At 43.5% G+C, this 22,846-nt stretch overlaps 1 protein-coding gene across 1 annotated transcript in view; it reads right to left on the reverse strand.

Moving 5' to 3' along the window:
* Positions 1–22,846, reverse strand: part of LOC137455222 (spermatogenesis-associated protein 16-like) — a 71,995-nt gene that overhangs the window by 6,686 nt on the left and 42,463 nt on the right. Inside the window, exons 6-11 of the mRNA XM_068165843.1 lie at positions 20,477–20,622; positions 15,733–15,822; positions 10,508–10,592; positions 8,166–8,313; positions 4,123–4,269; positions 3,528–3,640 (exon numbers count right to left, since the gene is read on the reverse strand). Of these exons, the coding sequence (XP_068021944.1) occupies positions 3,528–3,640; positions 4,123–4,269; positions 8,166–8,313; positions 10,508–10,592; positions 15,733–15,822; positions 20,477–20,622 (729 nt within the window). The remainder of the gene's footprint in view (positions 1–3,527; positions 3,641–4,122; positions 4,270–8,165; positions 8,314–10,507; positions 10,593–15,732; positions 15,823–20,476; positions 20,623–22,846) is intronic.

Raw genomic sequence — 22,846 nt, forward strand, 5'->3', positions numbered from 1 at the left:
GGCCACACTATTTCTGATGCAGGCCAGGATGCCACTGGCACTTGACTGTGCAGAAATTTGTACTAGGCAAGGATCAAGTGTTACCAAAATGACTATCAACATAGCTCTTGTATCAAGTCTAAGGATTCAATAACAATGCTGTTCCTCTTTTATATATATATAATAGAAGAAAACTAAACTCTAGCTCTAAACTACAAATACTCATGGTACAGTTAATGAATATAATATCTACTAGAATTGTAAAATGGTATGAAATGAAAGACCATGCACTAGAGACTGATGGCAGAAATGAAGCTAGAATCTGGGAGTTCCAGACATGAATATAACCAAAAAAGAAATAGCTGAACTGGTGTTTCCATCAGCTGAAGGAGAGAATCAGGCACTGCACAGGAAAAAGACCTCTGGTCAGCAGTTCTCTGGAGTATTGCTGATAGCTCCAGTCAGCTGTGTTTGGAGAGGTTAATTTCAACCCAAGCATCATGGAGCAGAGAAGCCAGCACGGTAGGAGATACCTCTTTGGAGAGAAGTGTTGTTTGATTTGTCTATTAATGAAAATGCCAAGAGCATATTATTCCTCTCAATAAACATAATGCAGGGCTCAAGTCCAAAGAGAGCAAGCAACTGAAAAGGGAAAAAGAGATAAAAGACAATGCTAACAGAAGGGCCATTGTGTACAAATAGGTAGGAATAAGAGTAGGCTGGCAATTAAGCTTCTGACAATTCAGGCTGAAGGTCTACAGTGTGTTTCACCAAACTGAGAGCAGGCAGAAAGCCCAACTAGTTCTTAGATGGACTTTACTCCATTTATGACTAGGATATTGGGTGACACAAAGGTGGATAATAACATGTTACTTGACTTGAGGAGCCAGGAGAGGCCTGCCAAGCCTCCCTTCTCATGAATTACTGTTGAGCCACCTCTAAGAAGGGAGACTGGGACAACCTTCTTACAAACTAGTTTTATCACTTGAAGAGTCCTTTTCTGAGGACCTGACTTAGTATTAGTAGGAGACATCAGCAGGAAAAAAGGATTTCTGTGATCTCTGATACGTGAAATTGTATGTGTGACACAGTCTAGTTAGCATGGCACTAAAGCAAGGAACAAAATGGAGCCCCATCTCCACCTGATCATCAGTGTTTGAAAGCCAGAGAGCTGTGTCCCCAGGTAGAGCTGTGTGCATTAAAAGAAGAAGCAATCAGTTACTGAAAGAGAAAGAGAGCTCTGATCAACATGAAATAGGCTCACAACATTTTAGGTGCAGCAAAAGGTTTTTCTTCGCTATTCTTGAAATCAGCCCCAAACCTTTCAGTGCAAGCACTAAGAAATGAGTATATTGAGTTATCAGCTAAGAAAGCAGGGAAAAATCCTCTCTCATCACCCTGTGTCTGTTGGGGGCTTCTCCAACCATGAAGAAAGTAAAGGCCAAAAGAAAACAATTGTTTCTCTGCTTGACTGTCCAGAAAAATATGAGGGCATGCTACGTAGCTATGGGAAGCAAATTGGGCATCTGTGCCAACGTGCACTCTGTGGACAGAGCAATGCTGTTTAAGTTTATAGTAGGGTGGAAGTCAATAAATCAATAACCCACAGCAGACTTTTTTGGAAGGGATTAGAGGAGGCTGAACATTGTCGGAGGTGGCATTTCAGTGACAGTGAAAAATGCAGAAAGAGAAAGTAAAGAACTGCTGCTGGCAGGAGAAAAATTCTGCAGGGAGCTGAACCACATGGTGAGAATTACATGAACTACAGCAGAATTCAAGAGGCTACTAAGCTGCAGTCAACAAACCAAACCATAATAAAGGGGCCAAGCAATCATATGAAGATGAAACAAGCTCGTGTAGGCAGAGGGAAGGTTAAGTAAAGAGCAAATTTAAATGGAGACTTCATTGGCAATGAGTTGGTAGCAAAGGAATCAACAAATTCAGGATGTGGAGGCATAGCTGCATCCTGGTTAGATATATAGTAACACATTAACCATAGAATCATAGAATGGTTTGGGCTGGAAGAGACCCTAAAGACACACAGAGGTGAGGCTGACTGGCCTGTGGCTCCCTGCCTGTTCTTTTCTTTTAACCTTTTTGAAAATGGGGGTTCTGTTTTTTCCTTTTTCAGTCCCTGGGTACTTCACTGACTTTTCAAATATGATGGAAAGTGGCTTAGCAACTTCATCTGCCAGTTCCCTCAGGAACTGCATAGAGATCTTGTCAGGTCTTACACACCTTCAGATTCTTAGGGTGGTCCCAAACCTGATCTTTGTTGTTTGTTTTTGTTTTGTTTTTTCCAGAAATGAGTTTTGCCAGAGCTTTTAGAAAGACCAGGGTTTTATTCTGTACCCAACCCATGGTCAGGTCATACTTCTGGCTTCTTAAATGTTCAAAGTGCACACAGCAATACCAGATACTTCACCTTCCCAAAGATGCCACTGCTCTTAGCCTGAACATCAAGAATGGGCTTTTGGTCATCCAAAGCCAACAGCACATGTTTTAAGGAAAGAGCTGGAAAGGAGGAGCTGCATGTTCCCTCGGGGTTGTCTGCCCTCAGCCAGCTTCACCTGCCTCACTTTGATGCAGATGCTTGAGGAGAGTCCATTGCAGTGACACTCTAAGCACCTTTACCTCCCACTAAGGATGTGAGTTCAAGCACTTCCTGTTGTTTCAGCAGCTGCTCTCTGAGAGGAAAGGAGACAGAGCTTCCCCAAATATCTAGCTAATGTTTCTCCCTTGCTAGGGGTTGCTAAGTAGCCGTTTTTGTCAACCTCCTGTCTGCTATCAAAACCTAAGAATATAAATCCTGTGATTTGCTAAGACACCTCTGAGGAGGAAATGGCTGATTCCTTCAACACACAGAAAACCAAAGAACTGTTATTGCTAGGGAAAAAATGTTAGCATTAGCATTTACAATCTGGGGAGGAGAGGCTTCTTCCACTTATTTTCAGGAGAATCATTCAAGAATTGCATTAAAACAGTCTAGCCTACATGCAAATTTGAGTTTTGACCTTTTGTGCTAATCAAAAGCCACGGTGCTAAAAAGCTGTGTACATTATTGCAGAAAGTATGGAGCAGAATTAACCAATAGACCTTCAATATGGTTGTAACAGATTGGAAGGTTATGTCACATACTTCACTACACAGGGATCAGAATCTAAATAACTAGAAATGCTTCAAACAGCAATTATTAACTCTTGAAGGAGATTCTGGTGGTGTGTGTAGTGTACTTCAGGTATTATATCTAGTGAGTAGCTTTGGTGGCTATGTGAAGTAGGGATTTAATATCAGAGGCCATAAAGATTTGAGAACATTGCTTGCAAAGTGATCTCAAACACACTGGGTACACGGTTAAATAATTAGAGCTACTTTTAAAAGTATCTAAAATCCATTGGAACTCTACCTAATGAATTCACTGAGCACTTCTGGACAGAGAAGGAACACGTGCAGAATGAATTACCCACCCAAAAGTACACATGGTTCACACACGCACTGGCTTCTGCCACCACACACACTGCACCCCAGAAACTGAGGTTTATACTCACAATTAACTTGGTGCTTCTTATGAAATCCATTGATGACATGACCTTCTGCCCAATGATTTTCCAATATCTCTCTGCCTCTTTGCCCTTGAGAGTATTGAAAAGTGCTTTCTGGTCTAGGAAATGAAATCACAGAATCACATCATTAACTAGGTTGGAAAAGACCTTTGAGATCATCAAGTCCAATCTATTACCTAACACCATCTACTCAGCTAAGCCATGGCATCAAGTGTCTCATCCAGTCTTTTTTAAAACCACTTCCAGGGATGGTGACTCCACCACCTCCCTGGGCAGCTCATAATGTCAGGCATTAGTGCCAGCTATTATTTCCTACACTTGAAAGAGCTTTTCCAAAAGTTTCTTCAGGATGGCAAGAATCACAAGCCCATAAACTGTGTTCATTCAGATATGTTTGCCATGATGGATCTAGCAAGGTGATGGGTAAACTGGAGGGGGAGAGAGGATGATGGGGAGAGCTGTCTGGACAGTCAAGGCTGCTGGCACAGAGAAATGGGACACGAGGACCCCCTAGCCCCCTCATTTAGCAAGGGTCATGGAGGACTCTGAGCTATGCCAGCTCTTAAGCAAGTTGGAGTACCTGAAAGCAGTGACAGTCTTCTTCGTGTCCACTTTTCCACGCGTCTGCCAATGCCTTTGCTTTTGAAACCCAGTGTCAGCAAGTGCAGCCCAGGAGGTTCAAATGGCCACTTAGCTGACTGTGGCAAGATGTGAAATGCCTCAGGATCTGGAAGAGGGAAATGACAATAATTTCCACTGTTCTATTTCTTTTCAGTTGTAAGAGAAGTTACTTAATTTGAAGGGAAAAAGGAACTCTAAGGAGGAGTGAGATGTAATCCAGAAAGCTTGCCACAACAAAGATGCCTAAACCAACCCATCCAGCTAGAACTGGGTTTGGAAATTCCAGACTTTGCAACCTTTTAGATCAATGCCTTAAATTTCACAGATCCATAAGAAAAAATGAGTTTCTTCTCTTTATGAATTTTTCAATGCTGATCATCCAAAGCATTAAAAACACTTCAGTAATACAACATTCTGGTCTTTTAACTGCTGGTTCATTGTCCCCTGAATTTGTGAAGTTTGACTTCCTACGGATTTGTGCTTTTACCATCACCACCACAGCCCCCTAGGCTTCCTGGGTGTCTTTTCTGACCCACTCAGCTGGCATCTGACAGCCTGTGCTGTGCCTTGTCCAGAGTCTGTGACTGCTGTTGCCAAAAACCTGTGGATCAGCTGAGTCGGACCGCCCTGACCTCAGTGAGGACAGATGCTCAGAACAATTGTCTACTTCACCTTTGCTTAGGGAACCAGACCAGTCCTTTCCTCCCTCCCACACACAAAATATAAACCTAGATTGAATGTCAGTGTCACTTCTCACAAAGGAGTGCTCTGTTTTCAGTGTGCTCTGCTTTTAAGATGCCAGGCTGTGTGATCCCAGGGACAAATGGAGAACCCTGCTCAGAGCTCTCTGGACTTACCCCTATATAAATCAAAGAGAGTGGACCTGATATTTCCCTTGCAGCATATTCTGCCTCTGATGGATTCTCAATTTTGCAACAAACTGCATTGTACACTTGGATTTAAATGTGTATCTGCTCCTTTTCCTCGGCAATAAGGGAAACTCTGGAATCGATTCAGTCCTTACACTCTAGCAGAGCTTGGGCTAGAATTGGGCAGATGATTGTTACAGGACAGGAAGGTTATTTCAAACCACCTGGTTGTGAGATGCCTGGTGTCTCACACCCACTGCTAAAATGGGGCTTATCTTACATTTTTAATTTCACCTACGTGAGATGCAGACCTGCAGGTTGAAAGTTCAGCGGTGCCCCACCAACCATGTGCTAAACTCCTGACGTGGGATTGCTTGTTCAGGGGCAGTGTGATTTTAAGGTCATATCTGAATAGATCAGTAACCCCTACTGCTTCGGTTGACTTCACCTAACACTGACAACAGTTATCTCAGCATCAGGTCTAAGACAAAGAGCCACATCTGCTCTGAGAGTTTCCAGGACAGAAAGGAGGTCATCTGGAAGCAGTCCCAACTGTATAAGGCTCTTCACAGCACTGTACTCTCAACCCCCTGATAGACAGAGTGTTTTTTCTTGGCTTTCTATCCCATTTCATTCCTAGAAAATTCAGTGATCCCTCAACCTGCTCTATTGAGTCTGTTTTATAATTGAGTAATGGAATGTAGGACTGGGTTGTTTTATCTCTCACTCCTTCTCCCCCTTCTTCCTTTCCCTTATTGGGAGAGGTAAGAAAGTGACTGGCGATGCTTTCAGAGTCATTCAGCAATTTATGGAGACCAACTGGGTTTCAGTGCACACCATGCCCCTTTTGCTGCTCATGTGCTCCTGAAAGTCTCACCCTTGTTGTAAATTCAGAGTTGTATGTGAAATATGGATTTATCTTTCTAAAACTCAGGTTAGAGGAGCTTTATTTTATGCTCCTTTTAATGCCAATACTTTTGTCCCAGGAAGTTCTCCACAGTCACCTAAGCAAGTAAATGGGAGAGTGGGATTTTACAACCTCTGTGTCAAACAAGCCCCCATTTTCCCTCTTCAAACAACCCCAAAGCTACTGCCAGAAACTAAATACATGGGTGATCTGCAACTTGAAAATCATGACAGTTTCCTACAGCAAAATGAACCAAACAAGTTTACTTGTGTTAAGTGTTTGTTTATAATGCTTGCTTCCCTAATGCCTATTTGTGGTTTTCAAACAGTTTTTCTTCTCCTTCCCAAGGATGCAATGTGTATACTTTTGGATGTCTTATGTATCTGTAGAATGAGCTCAGTAGAGGGGCAACAACTAAGCCACCATCTCTGACCTGAGTATGTAACTCTTGGCAAGAAGTGGGTGGCACCTCAACCCTTTAGACCACCCTGCTGGCAGGGTGAGATGCACATCTAGTTTATGTGATGAAGACAGAGGCTTGCCAGAATTTGACCTGAGAAATGCATTTTTCCTTTTATGTTTCTCAATCACCAACTCAAAGCCAGGTGTTACCAGGGTCAACTTTGTTCCAAGTTAATGCTAGTAAGCAATGCCTTTTATCCCCCTGCCTCTCTTTTGCCAAAATATCATTTCCATTTCTCTTGAAACATGGCTGTAGTCACCAGAATTTCAGTGTCTGCTCCAGGAGATGCTGTTTGAGTTCATGCTACCAGATGACAACAGGCTCTGCAACACCCTTGTTTGCTCTGGATCCTAGGATCCTACTTGTCTTTAATGGGCTAAAGGGAACCTGGCTATCTATTTCCATCCTTGCAGCTGAGATGCTCTCAAAGCTGGTGGTCAGTCCCTTATGTTTGTAGAAAGGAGGATATTTTTGTGAAGTAAGGCTGTGATGCAGGGATGACCATTGGTAACTGATGGAAGTCTACAGAGGTTGGCATCAACTTGGATCTCACTGTCACCACAATACAATGCCAATCTACCTTTGAATAAAAGATTAGTTGCAACAATGAAATCCAACAATGGGAACATGAGGCTCCCTGGATAAAAAATCATCTTTATAGTCTGAAGTCTGTACTTCTCCTAAGTGCTGAATTGATTACCTGAACCATGTACGCTTAGAGAGCAAATCCCAGTAGTTAACTACCCGTCCTCCAGAAGGTTAGAAATGCCTGGATTTCAAGCTCCAGACTCTCTCAAACTCTTTGTAAGTCAGCCACAGACACACAGGGCATACAGAATAGAATAGAATTAACCAGGTTGGAAAAGACCTTTGAGATCATCGAGTCCAACCTATCATCCAACACTATCTAATCAACTAAACCATGGCACCAAGCACCCCATCCAGTCTCTTCCTAAACACCTAAACACCTGAATATGAGCCAGCAGTGTGTCCAGGTGGCCAGGAGGGCCAATAGCATCCTGGCCTGCATTAGGAATAGTGTGGCCAGCAGGAGCAGGGAGGTCATAGTGCCCATGTACTCTGCTTTGGTTAGGCCGCACCTTGAGTACTGTGTCCAGTTCTGGGCCCCTCAGTTTAAGAAGGACATCGAAACACTTGAGCGTGTCCAGAGAAGGGCAACAAGGCTGGTGAGAGGCCTTGAACACAAGCCCTATGAGGAGAGGCTGAGGGAGCTGGGATTGTTTAGCCTGGAGAAGAGGAGGCTCAGGGGTGACCTTATTGCCCTCTACAACTACCTGAAGGGTGGTTGTAGGCAGGAAGGGGTTGGCCTCTTCTCCCAGGCAACCAGCACCAGAACGAGAGGACACAGTCTCAAGCTGCGCCAGGGGAGGTTTAGACTCGAGGTGAGGAGGAAGTTCTTCACCGAGCGAGTAATTCGTCATTGGAACGGGTTGCCCAGGGAGGTGGTTGAGTCATCGACCCTGGAGGCGTTCAAGGGGAGATTGGATGTGGCACGTGGTGCCATGGTCTAGTCATGGGGTCTGTGTTGATAGGTTGGACTCGATGATCCTCGAGGTCCTTTACAACCTAAGTGATACTGTGATACTGTGATACTGTGTGATACTGTGATACCTCCAGAGATGGTGACTCTACCACCGCCCTGGGCAGCCCATTCCAATGGCCAATTACCCTTTCTGTGAGGAACTTCTTCCTAACATCCAGCCTAAACCTCCCCAGTGCTTCTGAACAGGTGAACCTGTTACCTGTATACTGGTGCTGCAAGTACTCAGGGTTCCTTTTAGCAAAGGCGCGCTGGATCTTGTTTATGTCTTGCTCCTTTCCTTCTGTCTCCAATGGTGTGTACATGACTGTATAAGAGGTCTCGGCAGTGATGGCTTCTTCAATCATAGCCTAAGAAAAAGGCAAAGGGATCATACATTTCATGTCACTTACTGGCCAGGGTGTTTTTAAGAAAAGAATACTTACTTTCACAGATGATATTTTCCCTTTAATAATTGCACAGTCATGTAGAGATAACATATTTTGGTCTTGAATATTAATTAGAGGGGAATTTCAATTACTTCCAGAAAACACTGCCTCTCTATAGTCAGAAAATGCATTTAATGGAGAAAGCACATTTGTAAACAGTCTTCAGTGCAGCAAGCCTATGTCTTCAATGAGGAGCAAAGTATTAGATACATTATCTTTTAGATGAAAAGACAAAAGTGATTCCACGTTCTCTGAAGGTCACATCTTTCATAGGAGGGTTTTATTCGGTCCTTGGGAGCTTGTTAAACAATGCTAAGCATTCCTATTACCCCTTGGGTTGGCATGAATCAGACACTATGCCTATATGGAATATCAGTCTTAAAATATTGCATTTAAACCCTATTTGCATTAACAGTAAAATTCACTCCTGTGCAGAGGGCAACACGAAGCTTATGAACCTTGTATCCCTTAAACATGACTCAAATGATGCATTGCGCTGCTTTTATGTGGAGAGGTGGAGTTCACACTCAGTGGACCCCAATGAACCGGTGCTGGAACTGCCAGGATGAGCTACCAGCCTGGAAACAGTCTTGCTAGGTACTCTTATCAGTCAGAGTAAGTGAGGTGGAGCTCATTTTCTCCTGTGTTGGGCTCTGGGTAAGACTACGTTCAGCACTGCTTTAGCTACATCTGTTGCTAATAAAGCCTTGTCTCCTTGACAAGGGCTGTCCTTTTGGGGGAACTCTAAGGCTTCATTGCTGTATGCTGGCAAATGTGTAGACGTGGTTAATAGTGGCAATGCCAACACAAAGTTACCAGAGATGATCAGAAAAGCATGGGAGGAAAAGATACTAGTTTTTAACAGGGTGTATCAACCTTCCAGATGGCCTTATACACTGAAGTGATTCACAGAAGGTATCATTATGGGACTAGCTTGGTGTTTTATTGACAAGTCCTCACTTTGGTTCTCCAGTCTATCCTCCACTTATGCAAAATTATCCAAGACACACTGTGCCTCTGTGGGTTGCTTGTTTAGCTGACATCTGCTCCCACCAACCTGCAATGGAGGGTTGAGTGTGCCAATTTGTTATGTATCTATGTCCTTCTCTTTCATGGCTTTAGACAACAGGGCCTCTGACAGGGTCTTACAGCAGGTGATTTCCATCCTGATTATTGGTATGGGGTGTGCAGAAATAGCACCGAAACACTGTAATTGTTTTGAGCAGATACTGGGATAGACTGCCATGCATGCACCCTGAGAAATTTTATCACAAGGGACATATACTGTTCCTAGTATCATTAATTCCTCATCTGGACAAGGAGCACCTGGTAGCAAGGTCCATGCTGGAAGGCAGAAGGGTCTTCCATTGGGCCTGTGGCCCAAATGTTGCACTCTCTCTGAAATGGACTTTGCTCTCATTGAAACTGGGGGGTTAAGGCTGGGACACCACTGGCAGCCATAAGTTCCTGCAGCAATAAGCATCTCCCAGCAAAGGATCAAGCATCTATTCACCTTCAAGTTTCTAAGAGCTCTCCTCAGCAGAAGGGGGTACCCTTAAACTTACATTTGTGCTGATGTGGCTGAACAGCCATCTCAGGTAAGTATCACTCAAGAGACCTGTCTCATTGAAGTCAATGGTCTAGTCCCCTCATAAGAAGTCTTTGTACAATGTGGTCTTGCCTAGCCATCCTTCACAGAACACTTTAGGTTCCTCTGAGACCATTTGTTACAGTCATTTTTGTCCTCCCCTTCCAGCTGAAGAGCTTGGAAAGGTGTCAGAGGATTAGTACCATGAAAATTGCAAAAGTAAAGTGTCACTGAGGTAGGAAGACTTCACAAAAAAATAGCTTAGGGGACTCTACAGGATACAGAATTAAATTTTATAGCAGTCCATAAAATTGAAGTATGAGCCAAGGGTTAACAACCTTGAATTTTGCCCTTAAAATTAGTCCAAGAAAATCTCCTTCATGATAAATACGGTAGTGCTGTCTGGTGTCCTGTTGATTGACATGCCCAAGAGCTACCTTTGTCGGCACTCTTTAAGCAGTAATCCTTCATTTTGGTCTTAATAATGAGATAGGCAACTCCTTCCTCATTGAGCTAGCAATTTTTTACCTGCCAATAGTATCTGATGTACTTGCTTGTGCGCTTCCTAGTGCCTCCCATCAGCCAGTACATGTAGTCGGCAATCATGGCGCTCCTGGTGACAAAAGCAGAATAAATGAGTGTGTGGGGAGAGAAGAATGGATACAGCAAAATGCAAAGCAGGTAATAGGAAAAGAGTGTAACAGGAGGTTTGTGTCAAAAGATTACACATAACTCTCAGTCTTTGTCCAACTTTAAGACAAGCATTAGTAAACATTTTTTAGTTAGCAAAACTATCTGTGAACACACAGCCCTGTATTTTCTTTTAACAGCTTTATCACCTTTCACTCTCAGCAAATATTTAATGACTGGAACAGAACACTTTAGCTTTTCTTTTTTTTTATGCTTTACAGTATTTGTGAGGGAAGTGTCTTATATACATTTCTGCTATCACAGCAGCAACATGTAAATACCCTGTAGCGTGCAGTCTGAGAACATCACTTGTCTGTGGCAAACTCAGACACAGTTCACCTTTGATTAAACTATATCTTATAAATAAAAAGTCCCCAAACGGGAAGTAATCAGCTGTCTTGCTACATAATGGAGTATGCTTTAGCACTCCCACTGTCTGTGACAATCATTGCATTACTCTTTCTAGACTGAGGGATATTACAAAACTGTTGTGCAATGGACATTAATGCAGAGTTTTAACAGACTTTAGACAATCACTATGCTTTTATGGCTGCCTCTCCACACTGCTCTCCGTTTCCTTTCCTCTAGAGGTTCCAAATCCAATTAAATGTGACTAGATGGAATTCCAAACTGTCACTTTAGTCAATTAAACATATAATAATCTTGTGTACCTAACTACTAGCACCAAAAGTTTATTTGTTGATGTAGTGCTATCACTGTGTACTTCTGCATGTTCCCCTGATCATTGCCTATATATTAATTGTGCTTTGACATTACTGTAAATTGAATTTGAAATTTCCCCCTAGTTAAAAGTGTCTCACAAACAGTAATCCCAATCCTGTTGTGATACCCTTTCAGAATGTACTTTCCAAGGCTGTATTATTCTCTTAATGAGATATAACCAAAAATACATGGATTTAACAATAAACATTTCAAAGCAGGCCCAGTATCAGGGGGTAACATATTGTTACAAACAGGAACTAAATCTTCCCTTAGATATGTGCAGTCTGTTCCTACTCTGACACAACCACTTCACTGATATTCAAAACTACTGGCCTCATATTTACAGAGCTATCCACCAGTTCTGAGTTATTACTTCAAAATACTTAAAACATGCCCAAGTTTCAGGTGTGCAGCCCATCAAAGAGCTCTATCAGACAGGAGAGATGAAGTACTTCTGATAACCTTCGGACACACCTTTAGCAGATGCCAGAGAACATACGACTTCCTTCTTTCAAAACATGAGGCTTAATATTCAAAGACTATTTTTCCTAGTTGCTAGTCAGGGCCAGTACAAACTTCCACAAGATAGCCAAACCCATCTGGGGTAACGTAGTCAGCCTGGATCCAAAGGTGTCTTGCTGTACCTGCTCCATCTGGCCACTTGGTGGTGCAGAACAGTAAGATAGATTTCTATACGTGGAGGCCAGGAGCACACCAGCGTCTCTCTCAGCCTATCTCCAGGCATGCTTAGGACTTGTAAGAAATGAGTCCAAGGTAGCTTTTGCTGCCTGACAGCTGCTGACACTAACAGCCTGGGGACAACGAAATCATTCGCTGCAGCCTTACAAGCCTGTGATAAGAAAACCCAGGAGGTGTGGGAAGCCCCAGTGCCTGTGTTAGCTTCCCAGCTGAGCTGACTGGCAAGAGATGGGATGCTGGAATGAACTGCTCACAACAGTGGTGCCATGCAAGTTCCAGAGGTCTGTGCTCTGTGCTTGATCTGGGCTCTAGTTGGTGCCTGTTGTGCTCTTTGGACCTCATGCTGATGAACAGAAAAGTCTCATTAACAGAATAACAGAGTTGATAAGAATTTTCTGCTTGTTAGCTGAAATGCTGGAATGCAGGGAGGGGGAGAGGGGTTGGCAGACAGCCTTTGGATAGATAAGGAATAGCAGTACTTTTCAGTGATTCACTTCTTGTCTTGGACAAGATGATCTTTTGTATAAGATAAAGGACACCTGCATGATATGTATACTTCTGCTCTTTTTAGCTAGATAAGCTTTGTATAGATAGGAAGCATCTGGACCTCTGCCATTATAGACAGATAACTTTTTGTATAAAAGTTTGCCCAAAACTCTCTGAAGACACACAGGTCTTTTGAAATGATTCTACCTGTGTCAGGCGCGCCAGAATAGAAGCATAATACAAGAAACTTACTGAGTCTCTTGTGTGTCATTCTCTAAGTCAATGCTCCCAAGGCTGGGAGATAACCTTCTAGTGTGGATGTTTGGATTTAATTCTGGTAGGGGCTGTGGAAGAAAACATTCCTGAAGGCTTTCTTTTGCCTCTGCCATGGCCCTGTCTGAGCCAGCTCCTGTTTGACACTGGGGCAGTCTTGACTCTGAAGACTAATGTGTGTGGCACAGAACTAAGGGCCGGTCATTGTAGATATGGACTAACATCATGTGTTGATGTCAAATTAAGTAACAGGCCACGTGGACCTTCTCTTGGACTTTGGTTGATCCCAGCACTTGTCAGAGCTCGTTTCCTAGATCCCATTTGTGAAACACTCCTTTCAGAGTGGTACACTGGAGAGAGAGAGAGAGAGAGAGAGGGTCACAAGACCAGCAGAGGTTCTCAACCCCTTTGCACGTGTGAGGGCCCGCAATGGATCCCGTTCCTCCCCTTGCCCCGGGCAGCGCGCCGGCCCCCGTCACTGCGTCTGCCGTCGGAGGCGGGGCCCTGCCCCGTGCCCGCGCGGGCCTGGCCGCCACGGAGGAGCCGCGCGGGGCCGGGCAGGGCTTGGGCAAAAAGCAAGCAGAAATAAATGATGGCTTAAAGTCATTTTAACAAAATGTAAACAAATGACAAGTTTGTATTTCTATAAACTGCAGCTGAACATCTGTGTGCCATGGTCTGTCTGCAGTGAGCAGAGTACATTCTGCACCATCAGTGGGCTTTGACTAAGAGCAGTGACTCCAGTGAGCTGACAGAAGTAGCGCTAAGCTCAGTTTAACACACTCTGCAGAAGCAGCTCTGCACAGTTGCTGTAACACTATGTTAAACTAGGCTCAACTCTGAACACTGCTAGAGTCACTGCTTTTGGAACCACTCTGGATTCAGTCTGTCAGAATGTTCCTCTGCTCTACAAAATACATAATCTCATTTAAAATCATCTAGTTTCCTGAAAGCTACTCAGTGTGGGGAAAAAAAGGCTGAGGCAGTTCCCTCTTGCCTGCTGCTGGAGTAAATGCACTGATTGCTTATCTGCAGTAACACCAACCACTGGTGTTTTGGTTTTTTTGGGGGGGGATTCATATTTATGAACATCCCCTTGCTCCATACTGTCTTCTCAAGTATAGGCATTTACATGTATTGCTGCTTAGGAAATATCAATGTATTGTAAAAAAACAAACCCTGTATTACTGAGATTATTTTAAAAAATAATCTTCAGCCTGGCTTCAAGAAGAAAGTCTTCCTTACCCATCCTGCCCACCCCAGCACCCAAACCAATTCATAGAATCAACAAGGTTGGAAAAGACCTCAAAGGTCATCAACTCCAACCTGTCACCCACGACTTCATGACTACTAGACCATGGCACCAAGTCCCACATCCAGTCCCCTCCTTGAACACCTCCAGGGACAGTGACGCCGTTCCACTCAGATCACTTCAGCTGTTGGGGAAAGTGGTGGGTTTTGGGGTTTGAAATCCTAGGCAGAATTCCCTCCCTGTCACACATTCTCCTAGCACAGCTCTAAACTGTCTGTCTGATCAGTGCACCTCAACTGTTGATGATTATTCAGCAGGTGACAATTTCTATGTCAATCAACACACCACCAGGATAAATGAGAGACTGTTATCAGTGAGATGTAAAAGGAGATCTGGGAAATACCACACCACTTCCCTGTTCTTCAATGAAATGTTTAATTTTCTTAATTCAGACCAGTTTGGTTTTGGAAAGTGGGTGGGGTTATGGTCAAGTGGAATATTTCAGGTTTATCTGAAATCATATTTCTAAAGAAATACAGAAAAGCTGTTTCTGTGCCTCGAGGAACCGATTTCTTCTCCCTGACCTGATGTCTGTAAACTAGTGGGGATTCCTTTGACATCATCTCAATGTATGTCCTGCAGAAGAAGAGCTTGTCCTGAAGTTTTTGGCTGAAGTCCAGCACAGAAAATTGAAGTTCATCTTCCCAAATCCTCTCTGCAACCCTGCTTGGATACAGTCGTCTTCCTCTCCCTGTGCAAACTGTTTTGCTGCTATTTTAATAGCTCCAGAGCTCTACCACTAGCATCCATCTTAAATGATGAGCAAAGTGACCCTCTCAGTCTCTTGCCTAATTCACACTGACTGTTCTGCCATTGGTTAGCTAATGAGTTGTGAACTGTTTTGCGATGTACCTTGTGGTCTTCAGCTGAACAGTCCTTTGTGAGTGTCTAATGTTAGTGTAGTAGTGGTGGTGATAAGTCACCGTTGCATTTCCTCCTGCATTTCTTTCATTTAAGCATTTTAAGTAGTTACAAACTTCTGCTGCATGATGAACCTTAAAGATTTTGGCAGCATTAATGCAGGCATACAAGCAGAGCTTGCAGACTTTCTTCTGCCAGCAGTTCCCGCTCACACCAGCAATCTCATCAGCTGCACACAGGCTATATGTTGCAGCATACCACAGTGTACCCTGAGATTGTGGGGTTTGGTGGGGCTTGCTTTGGTTGTTTTAAACTGTTATTCCTCCCTCTCCCCCCAACCTTGGAGCACGCCTGAGCTTCTGCCCAGGGTTATGGGGAAATCAGGGAGTGGCAGATGCTTGTGTGCATGTAGCTTTTAACCCCAGAGCACCCCTGGAATCTGATCAGGGCTCAGTCCTGTGCCCAAGAACAAGTAAATGCTCCTACAGGCATTAGCCTAAACTGCAGCTAGGGACATCATTGGAATGATTCCTGTTACAGCAACTGGGAGGATTGGAGCTCTGCTGCATGTGAGATCATATACACAAAGCCAACGCAGAGCTCCCACTGATTTTGGACAAGCCTGGATATAAGATGCTGTCTTTACTACTGAGAGCTGGAATGAAAGGGATGTAGAGAAACCAGTAGAAATCCACAAGCACCACCATACCTTGCAGCTTCAGAGTATCTCCCTAAGCGCCAAAATGCAGCAGCTTGGCGCATGTGGTTCCGGAAGTGAGTCGGGTTCTTGCTAATGCTCCTTTAAAAGAGAAGAGAGATGGAGAAGTTGAGATTTCTCTCTCTTGCATTGTTAAAAGCTGCTAATAATCAAGCTGTGGTTTGGCACATGCTGTGTACACTACTTCTATACAACTCAGCACTCTATGTCTCAAATGTAATATGAACTCTCTCTCTTTTGACAGCTGTGATATCTGAACAAGCATTAGTAACTTTTTTTATTGAGGTTATGTCATAAATGCAGTTTCATTAGGGATTTGTGTGTTGTTCTAGAAAATAGTTCCTGTGGTAATATTCTATGTTGTAGATAACCTAAGGAAGACTGCTGCAGTACAACTTCTTCTTAACCCCTAGCTCCACACACGTGAGTGAGAGTTGTCCGACTCATCTCCCTGGACAAACTGTGCATCTAGAATGTGTTCTAACATTAACTTGGGAGACTTTGAAATACTTTCTGTAGAAATGATAGGTTCTACTTGGGTGGACCTTGGCATGTTTCTTAGCCCCTTAACTTCAGCAGATGCAATTGCAGCTGGAACAAATTACAGGCTTCAAGTCAATATCAGAAAAATGATGGAAGGCTAAAACTAGCATAAGCTAAGTAGTTAAGAGTGCCAGTCAGGGTAGGGGAGCCTTCTGATGAGAGCAGAGGGAGGGGAAGAGTGAGAGCTCCTTCTGCATCTAGTTAGTTCCACTTGTGAGATCTCCAGCCAGTGACAGGCATCTCTGGTCAGCACTTCTTCCATTGTCTGGAGAAAAGTTACACCTAGTGTCTTCTAGGATGCAGAGCTTAATGTTTATCATTTTATGCTATATAAACATTTATCATGGCATGTTTCATAGAGTATTTAAAGCTAGTTCCAACCTCAGCAGAGAGGTTAACACTGCATTCTGTTACAGAGGAAACTTGCAAACTGGCTTGTGTTTCCTCATTGAAAGTTTTGAGTATCACTTGAACTTTAAAACTCCTGCCCTTGTGATTTCAGTCCACTAATCACCACGAAACTGATTTCATAACCAAATCATTAGCTTATTGATAACCCTGAGTCTATGACATATTTATAGAGACATTCAGCTATAAATGCACATTTGTGGAACCCCCCAGTGTATTTCAGCAGCCCAGTAACTCCCTTTTCTGTATGCATCAGCTCCCAGTGACTGTCTGTCTGTGGCCTTCAGAAGGAGCTTTCAAAATAAGTTTAAAGCTCAAAGTCTCTCTGAGATGCTGTAGACTTGTGAATTAAATCAACTCTCCCAGGCTCACAGAGGAGGCCTAAAGCTCTACGTGGTTACATCTACATTTGCAAGTGATCAGCAGTGCTTCCGCTGTGGCGTGTGCCTCAGGCGCCGGGCCGGGCCCCGGGCACGTAGGAAGTGTTGCTCGGGCTGGGTGACCGTGGCGGAGACTGGTAGCCTCGGGGGGCTCCTCGGGGACAGCCGCCCCGTGGGGCACAGCGGCTCGGGCCGCCCTTGCCCGGTCTCCGCCGCGCACAGAGCTCCGGGCTGTACATGACGCTGGCGGCGGCGGCGGGCGCGGCCTAGGCGGGGGCTGTAGCGGGGAGCCCCCCGCGGCAGGCCGCTCTTCCCCACCCGTCCCTTGCTCTGGCTGAGGCGAGACCGTGCTGCTGCCGCACGCGCCTGAGCGTGGCTGCCAGAGGCGATGGCGCTCTCGTCGTGCTGCCCACAGGGTGCTGGGAGCGTGGGCTCGTAGCCCTGCGTGTGGCGAGAGGGAAGGGGCTGGTCGTGTGGGACAGACAGACTTTGACCCCCTGAGGCATGAGAAGTGTAGCTGTGGAGTGTGGTGGCGTGTCGCAAACTCAGGTTTTACGTTTTGGCAGTGACAAAAAGGCTGCGAAGTAAGACAGGACCCTTAAAAGCAAGGCTTGCCACCAGTTCCCAGTGTGGGTAGCAACAGGGGTGGAAACTCTGAAACAATATTTGTGTCAACGACTGTAGACAGACAAACCTTGCTTCATACCAGAGGATGTAAGAGGTGGGCAAGGATTGTTATCTTAGATGAAACTTTCATAACTGCCCTAGGTCCTATTAGCTCAAACTGTGGTTGCTTTCTTTGCATTCTGTCTGTTCATACAAAAATCTCAACTTTTCTCTTACTGACTCAGTAGCCTGAATACTTGGTAAAACTCTTCATGTGGTAGTGCAACTGAAAGAGAAATCCTGCAGACAAAGTTCAGATGAGGTTTTAGTACATGGACTGCAGTGTAGAGTGAGTGTTTTAACAGTAAATATGTGAATGATGCTGTGAGGAGAGTAAACTTGTTTCATTTATGTGTTCTTGTGGTTTTGCTCTACCATAGTATTGTGTATAGAAAACAACTATTGAGATTTTCATATTGGTGTTTTGTGTTCTTACTGTTTGTTAGAAACACTTAAAAGGGAATGAACTTGTGGCATTCAGAATCAGCAACCAGCTAAACTGTCTGCCAGTAAGAAAAATCCTTTCCTGTGGAGATGCCTTTATTTGCACATATTTGATGTCATTAGCTGCCTAAATTTAACATGGAAAACTTTTAATTTATCTTTTCTAATCTCTGCAGCAACTACCAAGCTTTTTTAATAGTCTGTGGTTTTATATTGCATTAGTCAAAACCTGATACAGTCACACTCACTTCATACAAACCCCTATTAGCTACTTTTCCTTGAGTTTTTTAGAGCAATACCCTCAGCAGAAAGTTAAGATCTTCTTCACAGATCAGTGAACCATAACTAGCAGTCTGCTTTTGCAAAAGTGAGAGCAGGAATTTGAAGCTCATTTTAAAATGTCACCCCAGCTGTGTGTTCACTACCTGATATTTTTCTGGTTTTGTAGCTCTTAAACTTCAGTTTTGTAGGCAAGCTCTTGAGAATACTTTCTCTGTTTGTTTCAGCACTGCTGTGTTTTCTCTTTGTGCTTAATGTTTTTCTCATTTCATTCATCAACATTTCATATACCTGTTCAGTGCATGATAAAAGGAATGACCAAGCCCTGCTTCTTCTCACTTCAAGATATTTTCTGCCCCCCCCCCCGCCTTTTTTCCTTTTCTTTTGCAGAATTGTTAGTACCTGTGACATGGTACAGCAAACTCAACTGTGCATGCCCAAGGCACAGTTTCATAGGGCAATCGCTTCTGTGCTGAAGCATTAAATTACTCTGAAGCTACTCTTGCTGGTACTGGATCTGCACATGGTCACTATTCATGCAGCGAGTGAATTAGTAAACAAGAAGCATGGTGGAAGTAATTCCTAACCACAGGAAAGCAGGAATCTGTGGCAGAACTGCCCTCTGTTGAAAATTGTGGAAAGGTGTCTGGGTAAGTGATGGTGAACAACTAGTGATGGTTTAACCATTCTTGAATTGTACTCATTTCGGTACACATGCTGGTTTGAGTATTGGTCAGCCATGTTCTTGGAAATCCCAGTTCGAAAGAGAGTGATCATTACCATCTCTCTGACAGTTGAGAGTACAGTCAAACTTGACATAGTTCTTTTTTTTTCCTTACATTAACAGGTTCTTTGAGAAGCCCTGAACAAATGTGGTTGGGTTAGGGTTTGTATGAGATGTGCAGGTTTTGTGGTGGTGGTGATTTATTTTTTTATATAAGCATCTCATAGTCTTCCCTACTTGGTTTGCTTAGGCTCAGCTAACAGAATCCTCAAGCTGAAAGGAGTGTGTGCCTACTGGATGTGCTCTGGGAAAGCAGATGCTGTTCTCTAACCACTCATGGGCATTCAGACCCCCAACCCAGATGGTGCTTGGAACTCATCTGAAGGATGGACCCCCCCACGACATGGACTCAAGGTAGGCATAGCTCTGCAAACAAGGGGTGTGGGAAAACAAGGGAAAGGGGTGTGGATGAATGGGGACAGGAGCTGAAGAGCTTGTCATTCAGTCAGACTTCTCATGACTTTGCATGTAGGTGAATGAACCTGCTGCCATGATGGCATCCCATTTCTTTACCAACATGTTATTCTTCACCACTGCCTGCTGTGCATTAGGCAGAAGCGTGTGCCGCCTCCTTTTGTTGTAACTCCTCTTTTGTAGTTCTATTTGAGATGATGGTATGAAAAACTTCTTACCCTGTGCTAATTGCAATGTCCATCCTAATACATCTCATACAAGGGACAAAAGTTAACGGAGCCCTCAGTTCATGAAGTGTTGCTGGCAGGACATGCATGCCCTTAACAAACTATCGTTATGCCTGAGTGGTAATTAAAGGCAGCACAAACCCAGCAAAATCCTAACTCATCTGAAACTAATGGGAATTTCATCTCCACCATGCCCAAGTTTTGTTTCTGGCTTCTTTATGCATTGCTGGTGGTGCTGGTCTTTGATGTGGCTCTGAAGTGAGCCCATGAGGAATTCTATAATGAAACTAATTTGAAGCCATCCCTGACCTAATCTGGCTTGAAAAAGATCAAGAGCTTCTAATATCATTACTGCTGTATAAGGCTGAGCATGTTTATATTTGTCTGGCTTCAATCTGAAGGGTGCTCTGAACTATGTCTGTGACTTCCCTGCACATCCTTACCTACTGAGTTATGCAAGCAGTGAATGCATAGGTGGCTATTGTAACTCAATGTTAGACTGATCCTTCCTGCACAAGATTTTTCATAGTTTTTGTTTAATTTTTGTTATCTCAGTCTTAGAAGGGTATCTAATCAATATTTATTCTTACCTGTGTGCATGAGTCAGAGCATCACTAGGCCTCTTCATTTTTAAGCAGCACATGGCGAGCTTTGTCTCAATAAAACTGGCAATGCTGGAAATATCATCTGCAGATGCCTCCAAGGGATTTTCTACAGAAGCACCATTACTGCAAAGCTGTACAAGAAACAAAAATCTGATTTACTACTGTTATATTGCACCTTTTGTTAGATAGAAATGTGTTTTGTAACTGAGAAATGGAGAAAACTGACTTCTAAGTAAAATATTCCCTGCCTTTAACTAGCACCACAGATGCATGTGATCATGAGATAAAGTGCAGTGTCATCTCCCCAGAAGGGGTAGCCAAGAGACCAGATAATAAGCTAAAATGTAAAAAACCACTGTTAGGAATGGAACTATTTTTCCCCATTTTCAAAGGTAAAGGCTCAACTTCAGGCTCCCCAAATCTGTGGCTGGCTGAGACCATGGTTGAAGGAGGAGTCTCAGGCAGCTATTTGCTTATTTTAGTGAGCCAGTGGTGAATTCTGCTGCAGGCTCTGCTGCCCTTGTCCCACAGGTAGGCCAGCAGAGAGTGACACAAGGCAAGGAAACCAGAAACTCTTCTCCTCATTTAATGGGACTTGTCCTTCCAGAAAACTGGTAGAGGAAATCAAAAGGATAAGATCACCAAGCTTTCCCATTTCCTTGAGCTGTATAGAATTTAACATAGAGAAACATCATGTTTTCTATCTAAAAAAAAACTACTTTCTTCCTGACAGATAAATTGCCTGCTGATCTTCACAGCCAGTGACTTTCTCATTAAATAACATTCTATCTCCTAATGTGCATCATTAGAATTAGATAACCCACAACTCCTTGAAGTTTTGGAGAGTCCTTGGTGTTGACAGAGCTCCAGTACTGGGCAGGACCACCTTCAATCCTCAAATCTTTTGATTCATCTGCAGGCAACCTGATCTTGTGCTACCAAAGTGTAGTGAAAAAGAGCTTCCAGTTCTTAGGAAAACTCAACTGTAAGCAATTAGATACAACTGTAAACAAATAGATTAAGTCTAAGAGCCTTGTCTTTAAGGACAATAACCATATACTGCTACTAATGACAATGCAATTGAATGTCTTTTCCTTGGCTAAACATCCCTAACAGGATGTTTAGTGTGCAGTGATTTCATCTGACTAAGTGACTTCACTGTGAATCAGCTAGAAAGGCAGATTTCTAATGAAGATTAATAAATTACTATTTATCTAGGCTGTGTGCTTAAGCTCCTGGTTCACATTGAGATCAGTGCTGAGGGCTGTTACAGCACTGACACACAACTGCAGCCTATTGTGGATTAATGTAGCCTCTGTTTTAAATGGGTTATAACCAAGTGACTCTTACTGTGTCCAGTGTTGCTGGCCACCAAAGAAAATGGAAGGAGAAGGATCTGGCTTGTTTGTCTAGCTCCTCATCACTAAGGAGTTTAGTTATGGCAGTTTCTTGTGCCTACCTAAGTGTTTTTTCTCTAGGAGGTGCACTGTCAACTCAGCATTTTGAGATGTCTTTAGAAGATTAAATCTGTCAAGAAAGAAAGCTCTTCCCTCTCTCTCTGTCTCTCTCTCTTTCTTCCCATGTGTGGTCCTTAAAAGCAGGAAGGATTACAGACCCACATCCACACTTAGCACCTCCAAAGCTAGCCCTATCTTCAATGTTTTTGTGCACTGGTTAGAGGTCAGCTCAATTCTTTACAGGCAACAAGGGTCATTGAAAGAAGTGTCCCCCCAGTTCAGGCATGAGAAATATTTTTTTTCCCTTTCCCAACCCTTCTCTGCTGAGTGAAGTTACACAGTGTATATAATAACATCCATGCATTTAAGATGTTCTATCATCTTGTTATCAGTAGAAGTTATAAATCAGAGAATTCATCACTTCTCACTTTGCTCATGGTACTGTATATGTCTGCTGAAGTGTCTCTGTGGGTAAAGTCTCTATGTGGCTAAAAGACCCAGAGAATGATGTTGACATCAGTGAACATAAATGTATCATCAAGTTTTTCTGTAATAACACTTTTCAGCTGAATTGGCCATGCTGTGACCTCTGTTAAATTTATGGGAATGAGAGATTTGAGGCTACTCCTTGGACTTTCAAGTTCTTGAATGATTGTGAGATGAGAAGAATCCTTTAGGGATCCCTTCACTCTAAAGTGCTGCAAGTCAGAGTTTCCTTGAGTCTTACTACTGATAGGAAGAGTTATGTTTGGACTTGCGTAACCCCGCTGTTATCTCTGACAAAAACCAAGATGTGAGCCTCTGTAAACCACACCTGAACAGCTAAGGATTCAGAAAAGATGTTTAAGTACAGTGAAGATTGGATTCTGCCAGGTCTTAGATATCGCAGCGTAAGAGT

The sequence above is a fragment of the Melanerpes formicivorus genome, unplaced genomic scaffold (genome assembly GCF_026170545.1).
Source record: "Melanerpes formicivorus ecotype bairdi unplaced genomic scaffold, bMelFor1.0.p_v2 SCAF_93, whole genome shotgun sequence".
In the NCBI taxonomy this organism is placed as follows: domain Eukaryota; kingdom Metazoa; phylum Chordata; class Aves; order Piciformes; family Picidae; genus Melanerpes; species Melanerpes formicivorus.